We start from the raw sequence: 18,147 nt of genomic DNA on the forward strand, positions 1-18,147 counted from the left end.
CTTTTATAATTAAACAAACAAAAAAAAAAAGTTTAAATTTAATCTTGAGGCTGGACATGTAGGCACATGCCTAGAATCTTAGCACTCTGGAGGCTGAGGCAGGTGGATTAAAGGTTTGAAGGAAGCCAAGGCTTCAAAATGAGACCCTATTTCTAAACCCAACAACTACAAAAGCCTTTTGACCTATTTTGTAAGCTCCCTTTTACCCCTGGGGGTACTTTTTTCATCTCTTAGTAAACTGCCTATGGCCTGTGCTTCTATTACTACAACACAGCAACAGCAACAGTGTGACGAACCCCTCTAATTCTAGATTTTGGAAGGCTCCCCTTTAGATCTAGCTCAGTATTGATTTCAGAACTTACGTTCTTCTTCATTTCTTCATTTGTCTGCTTCTCTTCCCTCCCCTTTCTCCATGTCACTTCTTGGCAGGCGGACTTCTGACTCTGAGGATGAGGACTCAGGCTCTCTCAGAAGCTCCACCTTTTTTAGTAGGCTAGATAAGACAGAGCACAGTGTAGCCAGCAACTACGAAAGGCCTTCACTCTTGCTGGAGCTAGCCACTAAACAAGCCACGAGCTCACGGGACACCCATGCAGCCAGGAGGGGCAGCGGTGCTTTGGAGGAGCCCAGGTGCACCTGTCTGCATGAGCTACTTGCTTGTGGCTGACCACAGACACCCCGTCTGACTGCTTCGGCTGCTACATTAACCTAGATACTGAACACTGAGTCACGGAAACTTAATGACACAGGTTAAAGGCACGGTGTGTAACACTCTGCCTCCTGCATGAGAGTGTGGGCTCAAACTCCGTAGGAATCAACCTGCTATTAAAACGACGTGCGCGGTGGCTAATATGCAAGAATTCTTCTGAAAAGCCATCCCCAAATGCTTTCAAAATATTGTCTAAACTTACTCTCGTGCTGTGTGTGGAGATGCGGAGAAAGGAAGTAGTTTTACAAAGACATTTGGAAGGGCGAGACTAGAGAATACAAACCAAAAATCACCTCGTGGTCTTGTATAAGACTATAGAGCACGTTGTTACATCTGCTCACTATGATGTGCACTATGGCATAAAGTATACGATGGAGAACTCTTGGCACTTCCTAAGCTCACACATCCTTCCCCAGGGAGGGGAGGAGGCCACTGTGGATAACAGAATTAGGAAGTTGGTGCGAGAAGTGGTGCCCAGTATGCCAGGGAGGTACACTTGATTTGAGTTGTAGATCAGCCACTTGGTCTTGATAGTATTCCCTTTTCCTGGGAAGGAAAACCTGTTGTTTCTTTAGATAACACCCAGGAAAGACACAGAGAATAGCACCGAGCATTTGTCTTGTTTGTAATACAACCTTCCATGGCTCCTAAAATAAATCCCCCTTGATAAACACTGGTTGATCTGCTGCCTAATTAACATTGTCCTCATACTTAATCCGGTTCTCCCCTCCTTTTTCTTTTCTGTGCTGTAGTCAGTTTTTATTGCTTCAGGCCCTCCAAACATACTCTGATGACATCTTGTCTTCGGAAACAAATGTCAAAATTGATCCTACCTCTGGCCCAAGGCTCATAACTCGCAGAAAGAATCTCTCTCATGCACCAGGCTATGGATCCCACGACCTTGAGTTGCCAGCCCTGGATCCTGACTTAGAAAATGATGATTTCTTTGTCAGAAAAACAGGGGCTTTCCATGCAAATCCATATGTTCTTCGAGCCTTTGAAGACTTGAGAAGGTTCTCTGAGCCGGATGAAGCTGTTGAACGTGACATAATATTGCAGTGTCGGGAAGGTGAACTCGTGCTCCCAGATTTAGAAAAGGATGATATGATTGTTCGCCGGATCCCAGCACCAAAGAAAGAAGTGCCCCTGTCTGGGGCCCCAGATAGATACCAGCCCATCCCTTTCCCCGAACCCTGGACCCTGCCTCCAGAAATCCAAGCCAAATTTCTCTGTGTGCTCGAAAGGACGTGCCCAGCCAAAGAGAAAAGTAGTAGCTGTAGAGTGTTAGTTCCTTCGTATCGACAGAAGAAGGATGACATGTTGACTCGAAAGATCCAGTCTTGGAAGCTGGGGACTGCTGTGCCTCCCATCAGCTTCAAGCCCGGCCCCTGCAGTGAGGCTGACCTGCAGAAGTGGGAGGCCATCCGGGAGGCCAGCAGGCTTAGACACAGGAAGCGGCTGATGGTTGAGAGGTCAGAGTGTGTTTCTGCAAGGATTTGTGATGGATGGTCTTGTGTAACTTTCCTTATGGAAAAAAAAAAAGCCGCATCAGTTTTCAGCTCTGCATGTTGTGTGCCGTTTTCCTGTAGAAAGAATTATTTGGCTTTGAGAAACTTTTAGTCATTTCATGGAGGAAGTGCAATTCCATATTTACACATCTTAGGATGATCTGAGAAGGTGTATGCAAGGCTTGCCTCTGGCTTGAAAGTGTCCATTATTATATTCCAATGTGAAATTGGATAAAGACATTTTCTCATTGTGTTTGTGGGTTTTTATCCTAATGTGTAGCGCTTTTGCACTAGTCTAGCTTTGGTTTGGGTTTATGTGTTTATCATATTTTGCAGTGTCTTTTATTGAGCTATATACTTTCCTAAAATTACGTCATTGCAAATTTCATTTAATTTGATTTTTGTTGTCAATCCAGGTTTTTTCCAACTATCAATTTGTACCATTTTTATTTATAAAGTTCTGTGAAAAGTCCATTAAAATGCATGATTCTGTCAAACTCTTTGTTTGTGGCGGCCGTTTCTGTAAAATGAGCCATGCAGCTTCCTGATAGCTGTTCAGTTCACTGTGAGTTGGAAATGGACAAATTTAACCAGGCTGAACACAACAAGTGGACCTATGTCTTAGTTCCTAGCAGGGGGAGGCCTTTTCTTAGGATTTTTTTTGGCTCAGAGTAAGTTAAGAAAATGTTGATCTTATTTGACCTGAGTTCCTTGACACAGGAGACTGACTGTAATCTTGAAATACTAAGACGCGTCTAAGGGGCAGCCTGTTCAGATTTGCCCATTTCCTGTTAGACTCAAGTTAAGACACTGAATGCCTAGAAATGAGCACAACTGGAGAGAGCGACCCTTTTTAATTTTTTTTTTTGTTTGTTTTTTTGGTTTCTTAGACTCTTTCAAAAGATTTATGATGAGAATGGGTAAGTTATATGGTTCACATTAGAAAAAAATCCACATGTATCTTTGTCTCCCCTGTCACTCATTGCACGTCTGTCCTGGCATGTTTCTAAGTGGGGAGCTGGGTGCACTGCATGGGACTTTTATTTACTTTTTATTAACGTTGCAGCCTCATAGCAACATTTCTCTATCTAAACGCCCAATGCATGAACTGTTGTATAAAGCAGTGGTTTCTGCTGTCTTAAATTTTAACTCCATACCCTTTTCTTGTTTCTTTTAACTTAGTGATTGAAAGAACAAGAACATTTGGCCTAAGACGATGCCCAGTTCAGTATTTAATTCTTAAACTACACCAAACTTCTGATTTCTAGTTATTGAAAGTCTTCCCCACAAACTTCATTTTAGGAAGTCTGTGATAGGAAAAGACAGTACTGCTTGCTTAACTCGAGAATTCATGTAGCTGGTATAATTTGCATACTTACTTAACTCATGAGGAGCTTTATTGGTGGGGATGGTTAACAGTTTTGGAAAATATTTTCAAGATTCTTGATTAGGGTAGAAATTTAATTGAAACATGGTTACCTATAAAGAGCAACTAGACTTCCATAATTGTAAAAAATAATCTTGGTAGTTGCCAGTATTATTATAAGAACTATATTCAAATTATTTCTCAGGTTTTGTCTGCTAATATTTAATATTCATTGGGTAAATAGGCCAATGTAATAAAAAGCTGACTTTCCCAAAATTTTTTTCTAGTTCTAGACTATTTTAAACTGTTACTCATTCCCAGTGCATATTACCAGGCTTTCTGTGACTGAAATTAATTGGTGATAGTTTTTGAAGAAGAGAGTTGAAGGACACCCAATAATTTAATGAGCCTCAGGAGCTGAATATCTTCCCCTTACCATGGTTTATCTCATCTCTCAGAAACTCCAGTTTTAATAGTTTTTTTTAAAATAATTTTGGTAGTTTAGAAATTTTAGAAGCTAACAAGATTATCACAAAATTCACTCTAACAACTCCAGGTACCAAAGATTGAGTGATGGGCAATTATTGCCATTAGTCCTTGCAGTGTGGCTTGTGAAGGCGTATTGTTCCCATCTACAGCCTGGTGTGCTCACAAGGCTCTCATCTGCAAGGGGAAGTCAGTCTGTTCACCAGTTTGTCTAGTAAAGCTGTTCCAACTTGATTTAAAAGCACCTCGACACTTCCAGCATTCTGAATAACTGTTATGAGGAATTTTCATTAGTAATCATGTTTGACCTTGTAGCCTAAACACATCCCTGGAATAGTTTTCTTAAAGAGGGTATATATATATATATCTATATATATCTATATATATCTATATATATCTATATATATCTATATATATATATCTATATATATCTATATATATATATATCTATATCTATATCTATATATATATAAAGTATCAAGAGTCTAAGTACTTGGAGCATGTAATCACATAACTACCTGTTTTTCCTTAGTGTAGGGGTTGTTATGTGACTTAAGTAACCCATGGCAAGAATGAGCTCAGTGGCAGAATTCATGCCTAGCGTGCATGTGGCTGTGGGTTCAATCCCCAGCACTGCGTGCCCACCGTTAGCGCAGACACCAATAAAATAGAAAAACTCAAATATCCAACCTCAGAATGCTGAGGGTTTCTTCTGACCCATAACAGCAGCAAGTGCTTCCAGTAGGCAATTCCAAGTAGTTGTTTGGTTATTGGGACAGAGCAAATCTATGTGCTATGGCTTTATGAAGTTTGGGTTCTGGTCACATATGATGATACAAAGTTGGTACTGACAACAGTTTGCTTTGCAAAAAATCCTCATGCAGTGTAGTGCTAAGGTAACCACATAAATGCAGCAGGATAGTCTTAACTGAGACTAATGAATAATGAATGATTTGTCAGATAATGGGACCTACTGTGTCTTAGAAAATGCAGCTCTGTTTAGGAGCAGTTGTAGGTTTATTCATTCCCCCCCCTTTTCTCCTATGTATTTTAATTCACCAGTGATTTCCTTGCATTGATTTCTTGCAGTGAAAGTAAAATATAAATTAAAATTGAATTATCTACAGGAGTTTAATGTATTAGCTATTTCAAATTTATGCTGGGTGAATTTTCTCCAAACAGTGGAAAAGCAGTACTGTTTGAGACCTTGTAATTAAGAACTAACTGCTCATTATGTGGTACAGACCAATTCAAAGAGACATGCATAGTATTTTTGTTTGTTTGAGTCCTTTGCCTATTAAACCCTATCTTGCATTTCATGTAGTTTTTGGGGCTTATGCATGCTACGTAAATATCTTACTGAGCTTTGGTTAGCACGCTTTGTGTGTGCCTGTTAGTTCTCATGTATGTGTCTTTGTGTTGCAGGAATTTACATTTGTATGGTTCTATGAAGTTTGGGATCTGGTCATATCTGGTGATATAAACTTGTTGATAACAATATGCATATACAATCTTGTAATGTGATAACCACCAGATCTGCTACCAGTAAATGCCAATTGCTTGTAACGTGGCAGTCAAAGACAACTAAGGCATCTATGATTTTCTTATAGAGCTTGGCTAAATAACTTTCTGGAATTGTCAGGACCTCTTAATCAGAACACACCATCAAGGCAGGCTAAAAGGAAAGGAAACAAATTGACCTGGGTTATTTTTCTGGGATTTTCTTTTCCAGTTTAGGTGACATCTAGTTATGCTTCTATTACAGCCAAGTATGTGCGCTATTTACATTTAGTATTTTGTACATCCCCTACAACACCTAGACTAGCCCTCTATAGCAAATGATTTTCTTGTTCTAATGTCAATAGTGTTGGTGATGAGAAACAGAAATCAGTCAACAAATCTATAAATAAAATTACTTATTATGCTCCCTATTCCACCTGATGGTAATTTCAAAGTGTCTCACACAGGTTTGAACACTGCTTATTCTTCAAAAAGTCCTATAGTGTCTAATACCAATATATGTACAGGTAGATAAATTAGTATATTAATATTACTTTCAAAGATAGAGATCCTCTACTCACTGTTTTTGAATTTTTATTGACTACCCAAGGCTGTGAGTGAATTTATATTTAGGAAAAAGTATCTTATTTTGGCTCTTTGGACTCTTTAACTTATAGGCACTCGTCTGTAAGTTTACTGAAGTTTTAGGATAATGTTCCTTATTCCCAGCAGAAAGTGTCAGGAGCATCGTATGCCATCAGAGGCGTACAGGAAATTATGATTTTGTGATTTATAAGAGATACTTCTTAAGCTTCATCCTGTCCTCCCTAATACTATTAAATTAATTAGAAAGGCAAGGTGTTGTTATGCCTGCATTTGCAGGGCGCAGATACAAATGAAGTAAATTGGAGCCTTCAGAATAAGGAAACATATCCAACCGTAGCAGGTAATTGTAAGAGAACTACGTGACTCACCTGTGCATTTTCCATGCCGAGCATGCCCTTCACAGTTTCTCCGATGCTTTCTTTGGTGCTTATCTCAGCTCTGGGCGGCAGACAGGGAGGTATTATCTGCATTCCATAGACATGGAGAAAGAGACAGAGATTGCAGCTTTCCCAAGGATGAAGGCTCTCAGGCGGTAGAACCGGACTGGGGCTGTGCCTCATGAGGTAACTCGTGGAGACTGCTTGGCAGTGCTGTTGCCACTCAAGGAACTCCTGGGACTTTAATGTCGTGTGGTTAATGCTGATAAAGAAAGAAAGACTTCATCATCTTTGTACTCTAGACATTCTAGATTTTATCTCTGGGGTCTGGGGCAACCTCCCTGACTTGAAGCAGTTTGCAGAGTTAGTATCTACAAGGTTACATTAAGCCATTGCCAGCTTTAATAAGGACTAGTACGTAGCGCCAGATTTTAAAGACGTGAGCCCATGCAGCCTTACCTAGTTACCCTAACTTAGTGGATGAGGAGCTAAAGCTCTGAGAAGAGAAGTATTATGTGTTCAGTGGTGGCAAGCCTATCTGGCAGCTGGGTCTGGTACCCTCCCTTCTTGTCTGTTGCTGGAGCCGATGCAGACTGTTGTGGCTTGTGCTCCTGCTTTAAGGGGTGTAACCTTAGAGGCCTCAGGAACAAACTGTGCTCGCAGCCTTTCCTGTACAAAGACTTGTCTACTATAGCGGTGTGCCTCTGGGATGCTAGGCTCGGCTTGATGCGCAGGAGCTTGGGCGAGAGAAGCAGCCTTCCCTTTGGCTGGCACACTGTATGGGAAACTACACAGTAATGTTTCCCAGCCTGGGAGGGGGAGAGTAAGGAGAGATGCCACGGAAGGTTCTGGACTACTACAAATGGCTCAACTTTCCTCCTACAAAGATTAGCGGACGATCAACTAGGATTTCGTTTTGTTTTATAGTTTATGCAGCTTCATGAGTTGCATGTCTGACCCTTTCTCATGCTGTACATTCTCTTCCCATTTCTTACTGAATAATTTCGTTTTAAGTCAAAAAGCCTTTTTCCTTGTTAGGCATGACTTCAGTGAGTTTATATTCTTACACAATTCAGCCTAGGTAGCTATACCTAGTGAGAGGTATATTAACATGAATAGGTTCATATATTTTTGTATAGCTATATTCTGTATGTAATTGATTCCCTACTAGATCTGTTGTAAAATCTTGAAGAGCCTTTAGACTTTTCTACAGAGTCAATTTGGATTTTCCATGCTTGATTAACTATGCTCTGACTTATCTCATGCTTAGCAAAGATACTGAGTATATATGCATTTATCGTACTGTGCTAATGTTTTCTTCTTATATACTATGCGCTAGCATACTAGATAAGATGAAGCCAAGAATTACTAAACATGAAAAATACCATAGCTCAAGTACTAGAGGAGGTGAGAGAAGGGGCTTTTCACATGAAGAGCCATGAAGCCTGTATGTTCACATGGTAGCACACTAGCTAGATTGTTGATTGGATGTGTTTATGAAGCATGTTCTATGGGTTGGCCTGTCTTTTAAGCAGAGTGATATATCAGCAAACGATGAGGTGTAATTCCTGATAATCTTACAGAACTCTGCAGGTATTAGGAAAGTAAGAATGCTCAGAGAGAGAGGGCTGAGATGAGGGTTAGCTCACAGAGACATTTTCAGGCTCTTGTAGGATGGGGAGGGAAGGAAACACTGAATAACATTTAAGCAGATACTTGGAAGTAAAGAGAAGTCATGTGGCTGTCTAGCCAGATGAAAAGTATTCTGGGCAGATTGAAGAGCAAGGGAAGAAACAAGAGATGTGGGCATGAACAGGACAGCCAGTTGGCAGGAAGAGAGTGAGACAAAGTCACAGACTGAGTATTAGAAATGAGTGTGGAGAGGCAGGAAGGGACCAGACCATTTCAGACCATGCAGGTCTTTGAAGAATCTACTTAGTACTTAGATGGGAAGAAGCTCCAGTCTGGAACTGGGTGTTCCATGACCTCACTGTGCCTTAGAAAGGCCCCTCTATCTCCTTCTGGGATATTTCACTCAGGATGATCTTTTCTAGATCCCACCATTTGCCTGCAAATTTCATGATTTCCTCCTTTTTGATTGCTGAGTAGTATTCCATGAAAGACAAACACGGTATATACTCACTTATATAGACCTATAAGATATGATAAACATAATGAAATCTATACACCTAAAAAAGGTAATCAAGAGAGCGGACATGGGGTAAGATTATCAATCCTCGTTTTGAAAGACAGATGGGATGCGCATTGAACATTGACAGGAGTCTACTGAGCACATTGGAAAGACTCTAACTAGCAGTGTTTTCAAAGCAAAGACTCATGACCAAACCTTTGGCGGAGTACAGGGAATCATAAGAAAGAAGGGGAGTTAGTCTGATGAGGAAAGGATAGGAGCTCCACAAGGACCAAATATATCTGGGCACAGGGTCTTTTCTAAGACTGACATGCAACCAAGGACCATGTATGAATGTAACCTAGAACCTCTGCTCAGATGTAGCTCAGTAACCAATTGGTTTCCCACAGTGAGGGGAACAAGGACTATTTCTAACAGGAACTCAATGACTGGCTCTTTGGCCTCCCCACCCCCCAAGGGAGGAGCAGTCCTGTTAGGCCACAGAGGAGAGCTTTGCAGCCAGTCCTGAAGATACCTGATAAAACAGGATCGGATGAATGGGGAGGAGGTCCCCCCTATCAGTGGACCTGGCAAGGGGCACGGTGGAGATGAGGGAGGGAGGGAGGGACTGGGAGGGAATGAGGGATCGGGACACGGCTGGGATACAGAGTTAATAAAATGTAACTGATAAGAAAAAAATAAAATTCAAATAAAATAAAATAAAATAAAAACAAAAAAAAAAAGAAAGAAAGAAAGGCCCCTCTAGCTGCTCTATTGAGCTGGACATGGAAGTAGAAAGATCTTTGGAGCAGAGAGAGCTTTGGGATTCTCCAGGTGGATGATGTGATGACCATAGATCAGTATGATGGTGAGGAGGAGGTCAGAAGTTGTTGGAGCCTAGAAATCGAGAGCAGAGGATTTGTTAATGAAGTAAGTGTTATGAGAATAAGAGAGGAACCTGAGTGACACCAGGAATTTTGACCCTAACTGTGGAAGGACGGAGTTGACCTTGACTGAGATGAGGAAGACAGGCAGTGAGCACGTGACTAGGGAGAGCGCCTAGCCATGCTTTTGAGTGGTGTTTTGAAAGTCTGAGAGCCACCAGTAAAGGGCTTTTGAGTTGGAGGGAGCATTTGAGGAAAGCCCTCTCTGATGATAATTTAAGCAGATCTTTTGGAAATCCAGGGGAGGGTTGCTCGTGCTGTGACCTAGACTGCTGGCCATCGGAATGGAAAGAAAGCGGCATAAAATGAGAAGATAACTAATTGAAGTGAGGAGAAGAGAGGAACAAAAGTGCAAAGTGGTTCTTAGGTTTCCAATGCGGATGATTGAGGGCAGGTACCACCATTAACTACCACAGAGGAAAAGCAGGATGGAGATTGGCTGCATCAACAATAGCAGCATGTTTAGTGGGCTGCAGTTAAAAAAAGAAAAAAATCCTTTCCAGATAGCATTTCAGCAGGTCCCTTTACAGTTGAGGTACCTCGGGGTATATTCAAGCATCAATGCCTATTCACAAGTAATTGGACATGATTCAAAGAGGGGCAGATCCTAGGCTGTGGCCTCCAGAATCATTTGCATAGTGGTTACAATTACATTCCTGAAAAAGATGTGATTGCAGAACTGGGGAGAATACAAAACTTAGGTGCCCAAGGATATACTAACATAGTGAAAAATATGGTTAATTACAACGTAATTATCTCAGAAGTAAATAGGTAGGGGCATTTCAGTTAGCCCACCTCTGAAACTGTCTCTTACATGCTCTGACTGCTCTCAGTGCTCACTTGGAGGTCCTTTTCATGTGTGCAGTCTGCATAGGAGTAAGTAATCAATATCCCAACTCAGTCACTAGCCCACATGAATGAGTCTCTTTGCTGCTAGGAAGCAACGTTACACAATTTGAGAGTGTGAAGCCTATTAGAAGATGGTTTTTACAATGTCCTTTCATGTATGTATTAACAGTATTGAGGGAAGAAAGGTTTTGAAGCCAGGCGCCGTGGCGCATGCCCATAATCCCAGCACTCTGGGAGGCAGAAGGAGTTGGATCTCCGAGTTTGAGGCTATCCTGCTCTGTAAAGTTAGTTCAGGACAGTCACGGCTACACAGAGAAAGCCTGTCTTGAAAACCAACAACAAAAGTTTTTGAACATCCCCACTCTTGCTTTATTTTCTGATTGCACCCATTCACTTACAGCAGCTCAGTTTAAGCTCTGCCCTAATGAAAGAGAGGGTAACCGAGGTGGTTCTGACAGGCTGTGGGAAACTGCCTGTGGTCTTCTGAGAATGGGTTCAACTGCACAGTGGTACAGTAGATCTTAGAGAATCATTGAGAAGACACAGCACATCTTTTCATGGTGTTGAACTTGAGGAGAAAATATCAGGTAGTCGCTAAATTATTTAGCAAGTGCTTAGTCAAAAAAAAAAAAAAAACCACAGCAAAACCTTGTTACTAGGTTATCTTTGAGGGAACATAGACAAACCCACACAGGGTGATGTCAGTGACTAGTATTTTTTCCCCCAACATAGTCTTAGAGTTGACACCTCTAAATGCAAGTACTGGATTATTGTTTTTAGAACAGTTTAAGATTATTTTGACTGTTTTGTGGAAAAGAAAGAAAGCATCTCACACCTGAGTTGAACGCCAGGATCTCGTTTCTGCGCTTTGGAAAAACACCATTAATCGGTGTGGTGCTATTTCAGGGACACTATCACTGAAGCATCTGGGTAGGGCAGTAGATATTTAGGTGGAATTTCTCGCTAGAAGCCCAGTCTTCATGTGAACCCTCAGGCCAGCCATGAGAACCTTTGTGACTGTGTGTGTTTTTGCGACAGGAGCAAGTCCATGAGCGATGTAAGCGCAGAGGATGTTCAGAACCGTCAGCTGCGGTACGAGGAGATGCAGAAAATGAAATCGCACTTGAAAGAGCAAGATCAGAAATGGCAGGATGTGAGTATTCTGGAACTGGGGCCGAGGATGCGCTTCTTGCTTCTCTTTTAAAACAAGTCAATATAGTTGAGACAATCTTTCTTGCTGTTGTAGCATCCAGTACTATATGTAACGCAACCAAAGTGCTGTTACATATCTTAAGGACCACGGGGGGCGGGGGGGAGAGGATTAGAAGTGTGCTTATCTTCTGTGAGACCGTGAGTTCTCAGAGTGTGAGGTCTCTTCCTAGCAGGATAGTTTACTTGGGGGAGTGGCTGGGTTGGGGTCCGACTAGATAGTGCTGCTAGAGCAAAAGCATCAGTACTGAGTTTGGAGAGGAACAGGAGGTAGTTCAGTTCTCGGCACTGGTGTGGAGGAATGAAGACTTCTCAAAGTCACTTGGAGGTTGGGATGAGATGCAACTCAGAGTAATATTTTGCCTGAAGTCAGTAGCTAACGTGATTAAAGGCGAACTATTTCAACAGAGCTGGCATATATGAGTATTTATGTGGATATAGCCTTAACCTTTAACTCAAAATTTTAAAGAAGAAAGTGTAATGCTTTCAGTTGGAAATAGTTCTTATTGTAAGCTGTGGGAGTGTAGAGGATTGCAAAAGATACTCACAAGCTCAAAGAAACTGGAGGACAGCTTCATGGTGAGAGAGTTAAGGGACAGCATGAGCAAAAGCACTAGAGAAAGTCAATCTTCATGTACAAAGATACTGTTTTGCTAAACTTTAGTGCCCTCTTGTTGGAAAGTTGCCTTAGTGAACAAGAAACAGCGTGGAAGGCCCAGGATGTGGCTCGAGGTTAGAATACCTGCTTTCCTATGTTTGCTGCTGTCATTTCAGTCCCTGGAAAACCCAGCAAAGAATTATCAATTTGCCAAAACACACAGTGAATTTCTGATAAATTAATTATCAAGGTGGGCTATATTTTAGGTGAGAGCAGTTGAATATCTGGGTCACTTTATTTCCTAAGGGAAAATAGTTGATATTGATTTCAGGTTCTTGAAAAGCAGGATCGTCCCTGTGTGCCCCCAAAGTTTAGTAAGCACACTTGCTTTGTAAGGCCTAGGGGTGAGGTCTGGTTTGGTCTCTGACCTTGGGTATAATTCCTTTTGGACTGGAATTTTTCTTGGAATCCTTGGTATTGTATTTCTCTGACTTGGAAATGGAGAAATATTTGTAGCATTCAAAATGCCTCCATCCCCAAGTGTCACAACTGGCTTATGCAACTAGGGATAATTGAAAAGCTGCATTGGGCACATTGTCCTGGCTGCTTTAGAACACATTTCTGGAGCTGTGAGAAGCAAGTGTGGGCTTGAACCTAGGTGGTGTTCCCTGTTGCTACTTTCCAGGTGGACTTTGGTCTCTGAACTTAATGAGCAGTCCAATGTACTCTGCGATTTCTTCCTCTGTAGGTGGAACTGACTTTTTCCTTTAGGACCCTCCTCCTCCTTGGTAGACCTACCATACTAGGCACTGGCCTTCATGTATAGTCTGCCTTCTTGAGGGGAGCTGTATTGTAGGCATCTGTATGTTTCTGGTGATTGACATAGATATTTGAGCTAGGCTGTTACAGGGATATTTCTTTCCTTCTCATCATAGCAAGCATGTGAAACAGGGCTTTGGAGTGCTGTGAAACTGAATTTGAAATATTTCCTGATCAATCTGATTTAGTATGTAATTGCAAGCATTTAGCATTCTTTGAGAAACAGACATTGATATAATACTTTCTGGGATAACAAAAGTGGGATCTATCTTATTAGGTCAGGTTTTTCCAGCAGACACACGAGATAAAGGCCTCATACAGAAACACCAGCTATAAAAAGCAAAATTAGGGCACCTTGGCACAAGTGGGAGTGAATGGTTTCAGCATTGTAACCGGATACTCTGGTGTGCTCTCACCGCAAAGAAAAGGTGTGTAGAAATTCAGGTATGACCGGGCTGAGGTGATTTCTTTTCAGGACCTTGCAAAATGGAAAGATCGTCGGAAGAGTCACAATTCAGATCTGCAGAGGAAAAAGGAAGAGAGGGAAGAGATTGAAAAGCAGGCTCTCGAGAAGTCCGACCGAAGCTCCAAGACCTTTAGGGAAATGCTTCAAGACAGGTAAAGGGCTGGCCACCCCTTGTGCCTAGAGAGCCCAGAATGGAGGCTTTGCATGTGGTGTGGGACGTGTGGTCATCCGTTTTAAACTGTAGTCACATATGTACCCTGGCAGACAGGTTTTGTTCTGCAGTGTTAAAATAATATTACTGATTTACTGACCTAAGTTAACAAAGGAAAATATTACTTAGCATTGGTGAGCAGTATTTTTGTCTCACATTGTATGCTCTTCTTTAGAGGGAAGGAAGTATTTGCTGTATTTGATATAAGAAAAAAAAAAGACTGGATTTCCTTCTTTTCTTTTAAAGTGAGTTTAAGGATGGGGTAGTCAAATACAACAAACTTTTACTTTTAAATAAATTTCATGAACTATAACATTCTTCGTTGAATTTTAGTGGTAGAAGATAAATTATATTTTAAGGAAGTTGACATAAGCATGGATGTGTGGGTTTGTTTATTCTTTGAGTCGTAATAACAGGGTAAAAGTAAAATTTAAACTTTCACATAAGTATTTCACTGTGTGGACCTGGAGGAGATTGATAGACCAGAGAGAAAGCAAATATGCTTTGAAAATAATGTCACAAAGGAAATTTGCCGGCAGGTGAAATTAAACAAAGCTCCTTTGTGTCTGAAATGCCAACGATGAAGAACTTCATTCACTTAAGGAGCAGTTAGTCCAGGAGGTAGGGACTCCCCACTAACTTCAGGGTGAAGCAGCTTTGTCAGTTCTATAAGTATGGACAATAACCTTGAATCTGTTATAACTGCCCGTGGGGATTCTGTCAAGCTTCATGAACTGACCGGTTCTCTACAAAAGCCCGGGTCTTTTGTGCTATTACTTTTAATCAATACACTATAAATTTTGTGTAGCAAAGCCTGGCAGATTCAAATTGGTTGCCAGGCATTTAAAGCATTTTGATTTTGGAGGACATAAATTTGTAGCTAAAAACCTGTGAATAATCATGTATTGAACCTTCCTCATTTTGTTATGAAAGTCTTTTATAACTAAAAGTATCCATTTGGGAGACCCCACTCCTAATAAATGGTCGGGTCAGTCTCTTATCTGATACTTACAGATTATGAGTAATCACGTGTCGCTGATTATTGTGTTTGTTGAGTAACCCTTACGTATTATTGTTAACTATCTCACCCCATCTGGGGTCAAATGCATACTGCTGTCATGATGGCACACTTCTCTTTGCTAAGGGAATCTCGAAATCAGAGTTCTACAGTTACATCTCGGAGGAGGATCTATTCCTCTGATGACATCCTGGATGGTGAGGCACTCCCTCCTACAGTGACTCTGTCAGAAACCAGTTACCGGAGTGACAGACCCGAAGACCCAGCAACAGCTTATCCTGCTGAGACGCCCAAAGAAGATTCCACAACCTCTGCAGATAGACAGGACAGTGTGGCAACTGACATTCAGCTTCCTCCTCATATTCCTGAAGAGCAGCATCTGGCCCCTTTGCCTTCTACACAACCACACCAGACCCCTTCGCCTTCTTCAGAAAAGCACCAGGCCTCTTTGCCTTCTGCGGAACTGCATCAGCTCTCTCTATCTTCTACGGCACAGCGTCCAGCCTTTCTCTCTCTTCAGCTTTCACCGAGTACAAGAGTAGAGCTGACTCGGATTTCAGCCTCTCTCCCTAGAAGTTACCAGAAAACTGATACAGCCAGGTTAACATCTGTGGTCACAGCGAGACCTTTTGGCACATCTTCAAGGGGAATCTCATCACTGCCCAGATCCTACATGGTAAAAATGCCCCAGGTTCATTTAATCTATTCCCAAGAGCAATGAGTTGGGGAGAGGCTTAAGCAGAGGCTGAACTAACTGGACACAGATATTGGATGCATAAAACATAGATTACATATATAAACAACTTTTATGACAATTTAGACCTAATAGAAACAGGGGTGATTAGACGTTAAAGACTAGATAAGGTCCATCTTGAGGCAGAACATTTATATTTTCTTGTCATCTTTTTCGCCTGTAGCACTGCTGAAGTATTAGGTTGAACTTCAGGAAGTTGTCAGCAGTCAGCTCTTTTTGACCTATATATAAGGAAGTTACGCATGGCTCACCTCAAATGTTTTCAGGATTCTTTATGTAAGGTTTCCCTTTTTCCTTCCTTCCTACCTTAGAACTTGATGCTTGAGATGCTTGAGTATACTTTTGTTTGAATATGTTCATTTTATCTCTAAAGGGATTCAGCACAAGTGAGTCATGCTGACTCATGTAAATGAAACCATGTGGTCTGAGTATTTAATGCTCATGTTCCTATTGGTTCTGCCCATCTAAACATAAGATCTTAAAATCTTGACATAAAGATGAGAATTATAGCTTTGAATATTAGTGTTTGGGGTGAAGGAAGCCTGCCTAAATCAGCCAGGAAGTCTCTGACCATCCTGGTAAGGAAAATATAGACCTATTTGATGACTTAAAAATTAAACTTATATGGCAGGCTCTTTTAACATAGGACAATTTGAGTCACAATTATTATTAAAAGAATTGCAGATAAAAGGTTGACAACTCTAAGATGTAAAGCATTTCTATAATTTGATAAGAAAAAAGATAAACACTAGGAATGGCTGTGGAAAATGAGCTGGCCACTTCATTGGAATTTAATGAAGCACAATAAAACATATTTAGACTCATATTTAGCATGAGGATGAGACAAACAAATTTTCAGCCATCAGACTTACAAATATTTTAAATGGTGAAACTATTTAGTGTTGAGGGGGCTGCAATGTGGGTCTCTTTCTACTCACAACTCCAGTGCCTCTGCTTTCTTAGTAGAAATGACAGACAGATACTGCACATATAAAGCTTTTGATCCAGCGAGTTTTTGGAACATCTGGGCTATAAAATAAAAGCTCTATTTAAAAAGGGATGCTCCAATTGGTTTTAGTGTTGCTTGGAACAATTAAGTATGTCTCAAATGGATAAATGCTTGTTATCCACACACTGGGATTTCGAATAATTGAAAGACCTAGTTTGGAGTTGTATCTGTTGACCTGGGATGAGATGAACAAACAAAACGAGTTTTAGAGGTCTATATCCAATATTGCTTTTATTAGAACGAGCGTTTCTACGCTGGTGCATATCTGGTAGTGCGAAGGAACTTATTCCAAGCTTTTGACAATACCTACTTTGCTATGGCAAGGATATGTTACCTTAGTAGCTTTCAAATATTAAAAAGGCTGTTTTTAAAACTGACCCTCAGGATAGCAGAATATTGAGTTTAAAATGATGTGTCCTATTTAGATGGATGATGGTTGGAAGTACAATGGAGATGTTGAAGTTGTCAAGAGAGAACAACACAATTTGGTCAGAGATGCTGGCTCAAAGCCCGACTCTAGCCATATTTTGGGCTCATCCAGTGAAAAAGAGGTAGCTCCAGGAGAAGATGTGGCAAGCTTGTCCTCTTCCACACCCGTTTCCTCATCTCTCTCCCAAGACCAGGCGACCTCTTCAAAAGCAATGTTCTCATCAATGTCTGGCCTAGATTCAGTGTCTGACTCTGGAGAAGGGAGAAGCTCACCACTGAGGGAGGTTTCAAGGTCCCAGGTAAGTGTAGAGGGGTTTTTAGTCATGTGGCTCAGAAACTTGAAGATTTCAGTCTGGAAACAGTTGTTCTAGTCTTCAGCTTTACAGTACAGGATGCTATTTATACTACACAAAAATATATCGTGGTCTATTTTTAACAGACTGTGGAGGAAGTAGGTCCCTTCCAACTCTTAGATTGTAGATCCCAGCCAGCCTTTATGAGCTGTGTCTCTAGAGACTTTGCAGAGCAGTCTCCTGGAGTGCTTGCCTGCAGTTTTTTTATTCTACATATCTCAAGCTTTTGCTGCAGATCTAATGTATGTGTGAGTAAGTGAAGCCCTTGTCTGTGGAAATGAACCGGCTGCAAAGAGAAATTGTCCCATTTAGTGGATGCTTGTCTCTAGGGACACAGCATTTTGTTATCTCTTAATCTTTTGTGGCTTCTCATACTAATTTGCTCTTCAGAATGGCCATATTTGCTCTTTTTCCTTGTCTCTTAGTGGGAACAATGAGACTTAGTTACAGTTTGACAACTGCCATTCTGAACATTTGGACTCCAAATAAAATACGCTAGCAGATTAAAAACGAATGGGATGTTTGTATTTTTTCCAGTCTAAAACCCTAACAGATGGCTTTCAACGGAGTTATTAGGTGTTTTTTCAGTCTACATGTAAAACCCACTAAAGGTCTTTGTCAAACAAACGAAGCTTAAAACAAAACAAAACAAAAACCCCAAAAATCTAACAACACTTTTTTAAACAGCTTGCGCATGGAGGCATTTTTCATCTTTGGCTTGCCTATAAGACTTTTGTCTTACTAGACACAGTTGTTTTTCAAGGCAAAAGATAAAATATTACTTGAATATGTAAATAAAATAGAT

General features: G+C 41.0%; 1 protein-coding gene across 4 annotated transcripts in view; it reads left to right on the forward strand.

Annotated features, from left to right (window-relative positions):
* Window positions 1-18,147, forward strand: part of Lmo7 (LIM domain 7) — a 97,786-nt gene that overhangs the window by 48,572 nt on the left and 31,067 nt on the right. For 2 of the 4 annotated variants that reach the window (XM_055609620.1, XM_055609621.1), the window contains exons 7-12: window positions 1,462-2,181; window positions 3,108-3,137; window positions 11,515-11,629; window positions 13,578-13,720; window positions 14,924-15,473; window positions 16,986-17,288. In XM_055609620.1, coding sequence (XP_055465595.1) covers window positions 1,462-2,181; window positions 3,108-3,137; window positions 11,515-11,629; window positions 13,578-13,720; window positions 14,924-15,473; window positions 16,986-17,288 — 1,861 coding nt within the window. The remainder of the gene's footprint in view (window positions 1-1,461; window positions 2,182-3,107; window positions 3,138-11,514; window positions 11,630-13,577; window positions 13,721-14,923; window positions 15,474-16,985; window positions 17,289-18,147) is intronic. The other 2 variants (XM_055609622.1, XM_055609623.1) reach the window with 1 other exon arrangement.

Source organism: Psammomys obesus, unplaced genomic scaffold, assembly GCF_907164565.1.
Source record: "Psammomys obesus unplaced genomic scaffold, mPsaObe1.curated_primary_1811, whole genome shotgun sequence".
Classification (NCBI taxonomy): Eukaryota; Metazoa; Chordata; class Mammalia; order Rodentia; family Muridae; genus Psammomys; species Psammomys obesus.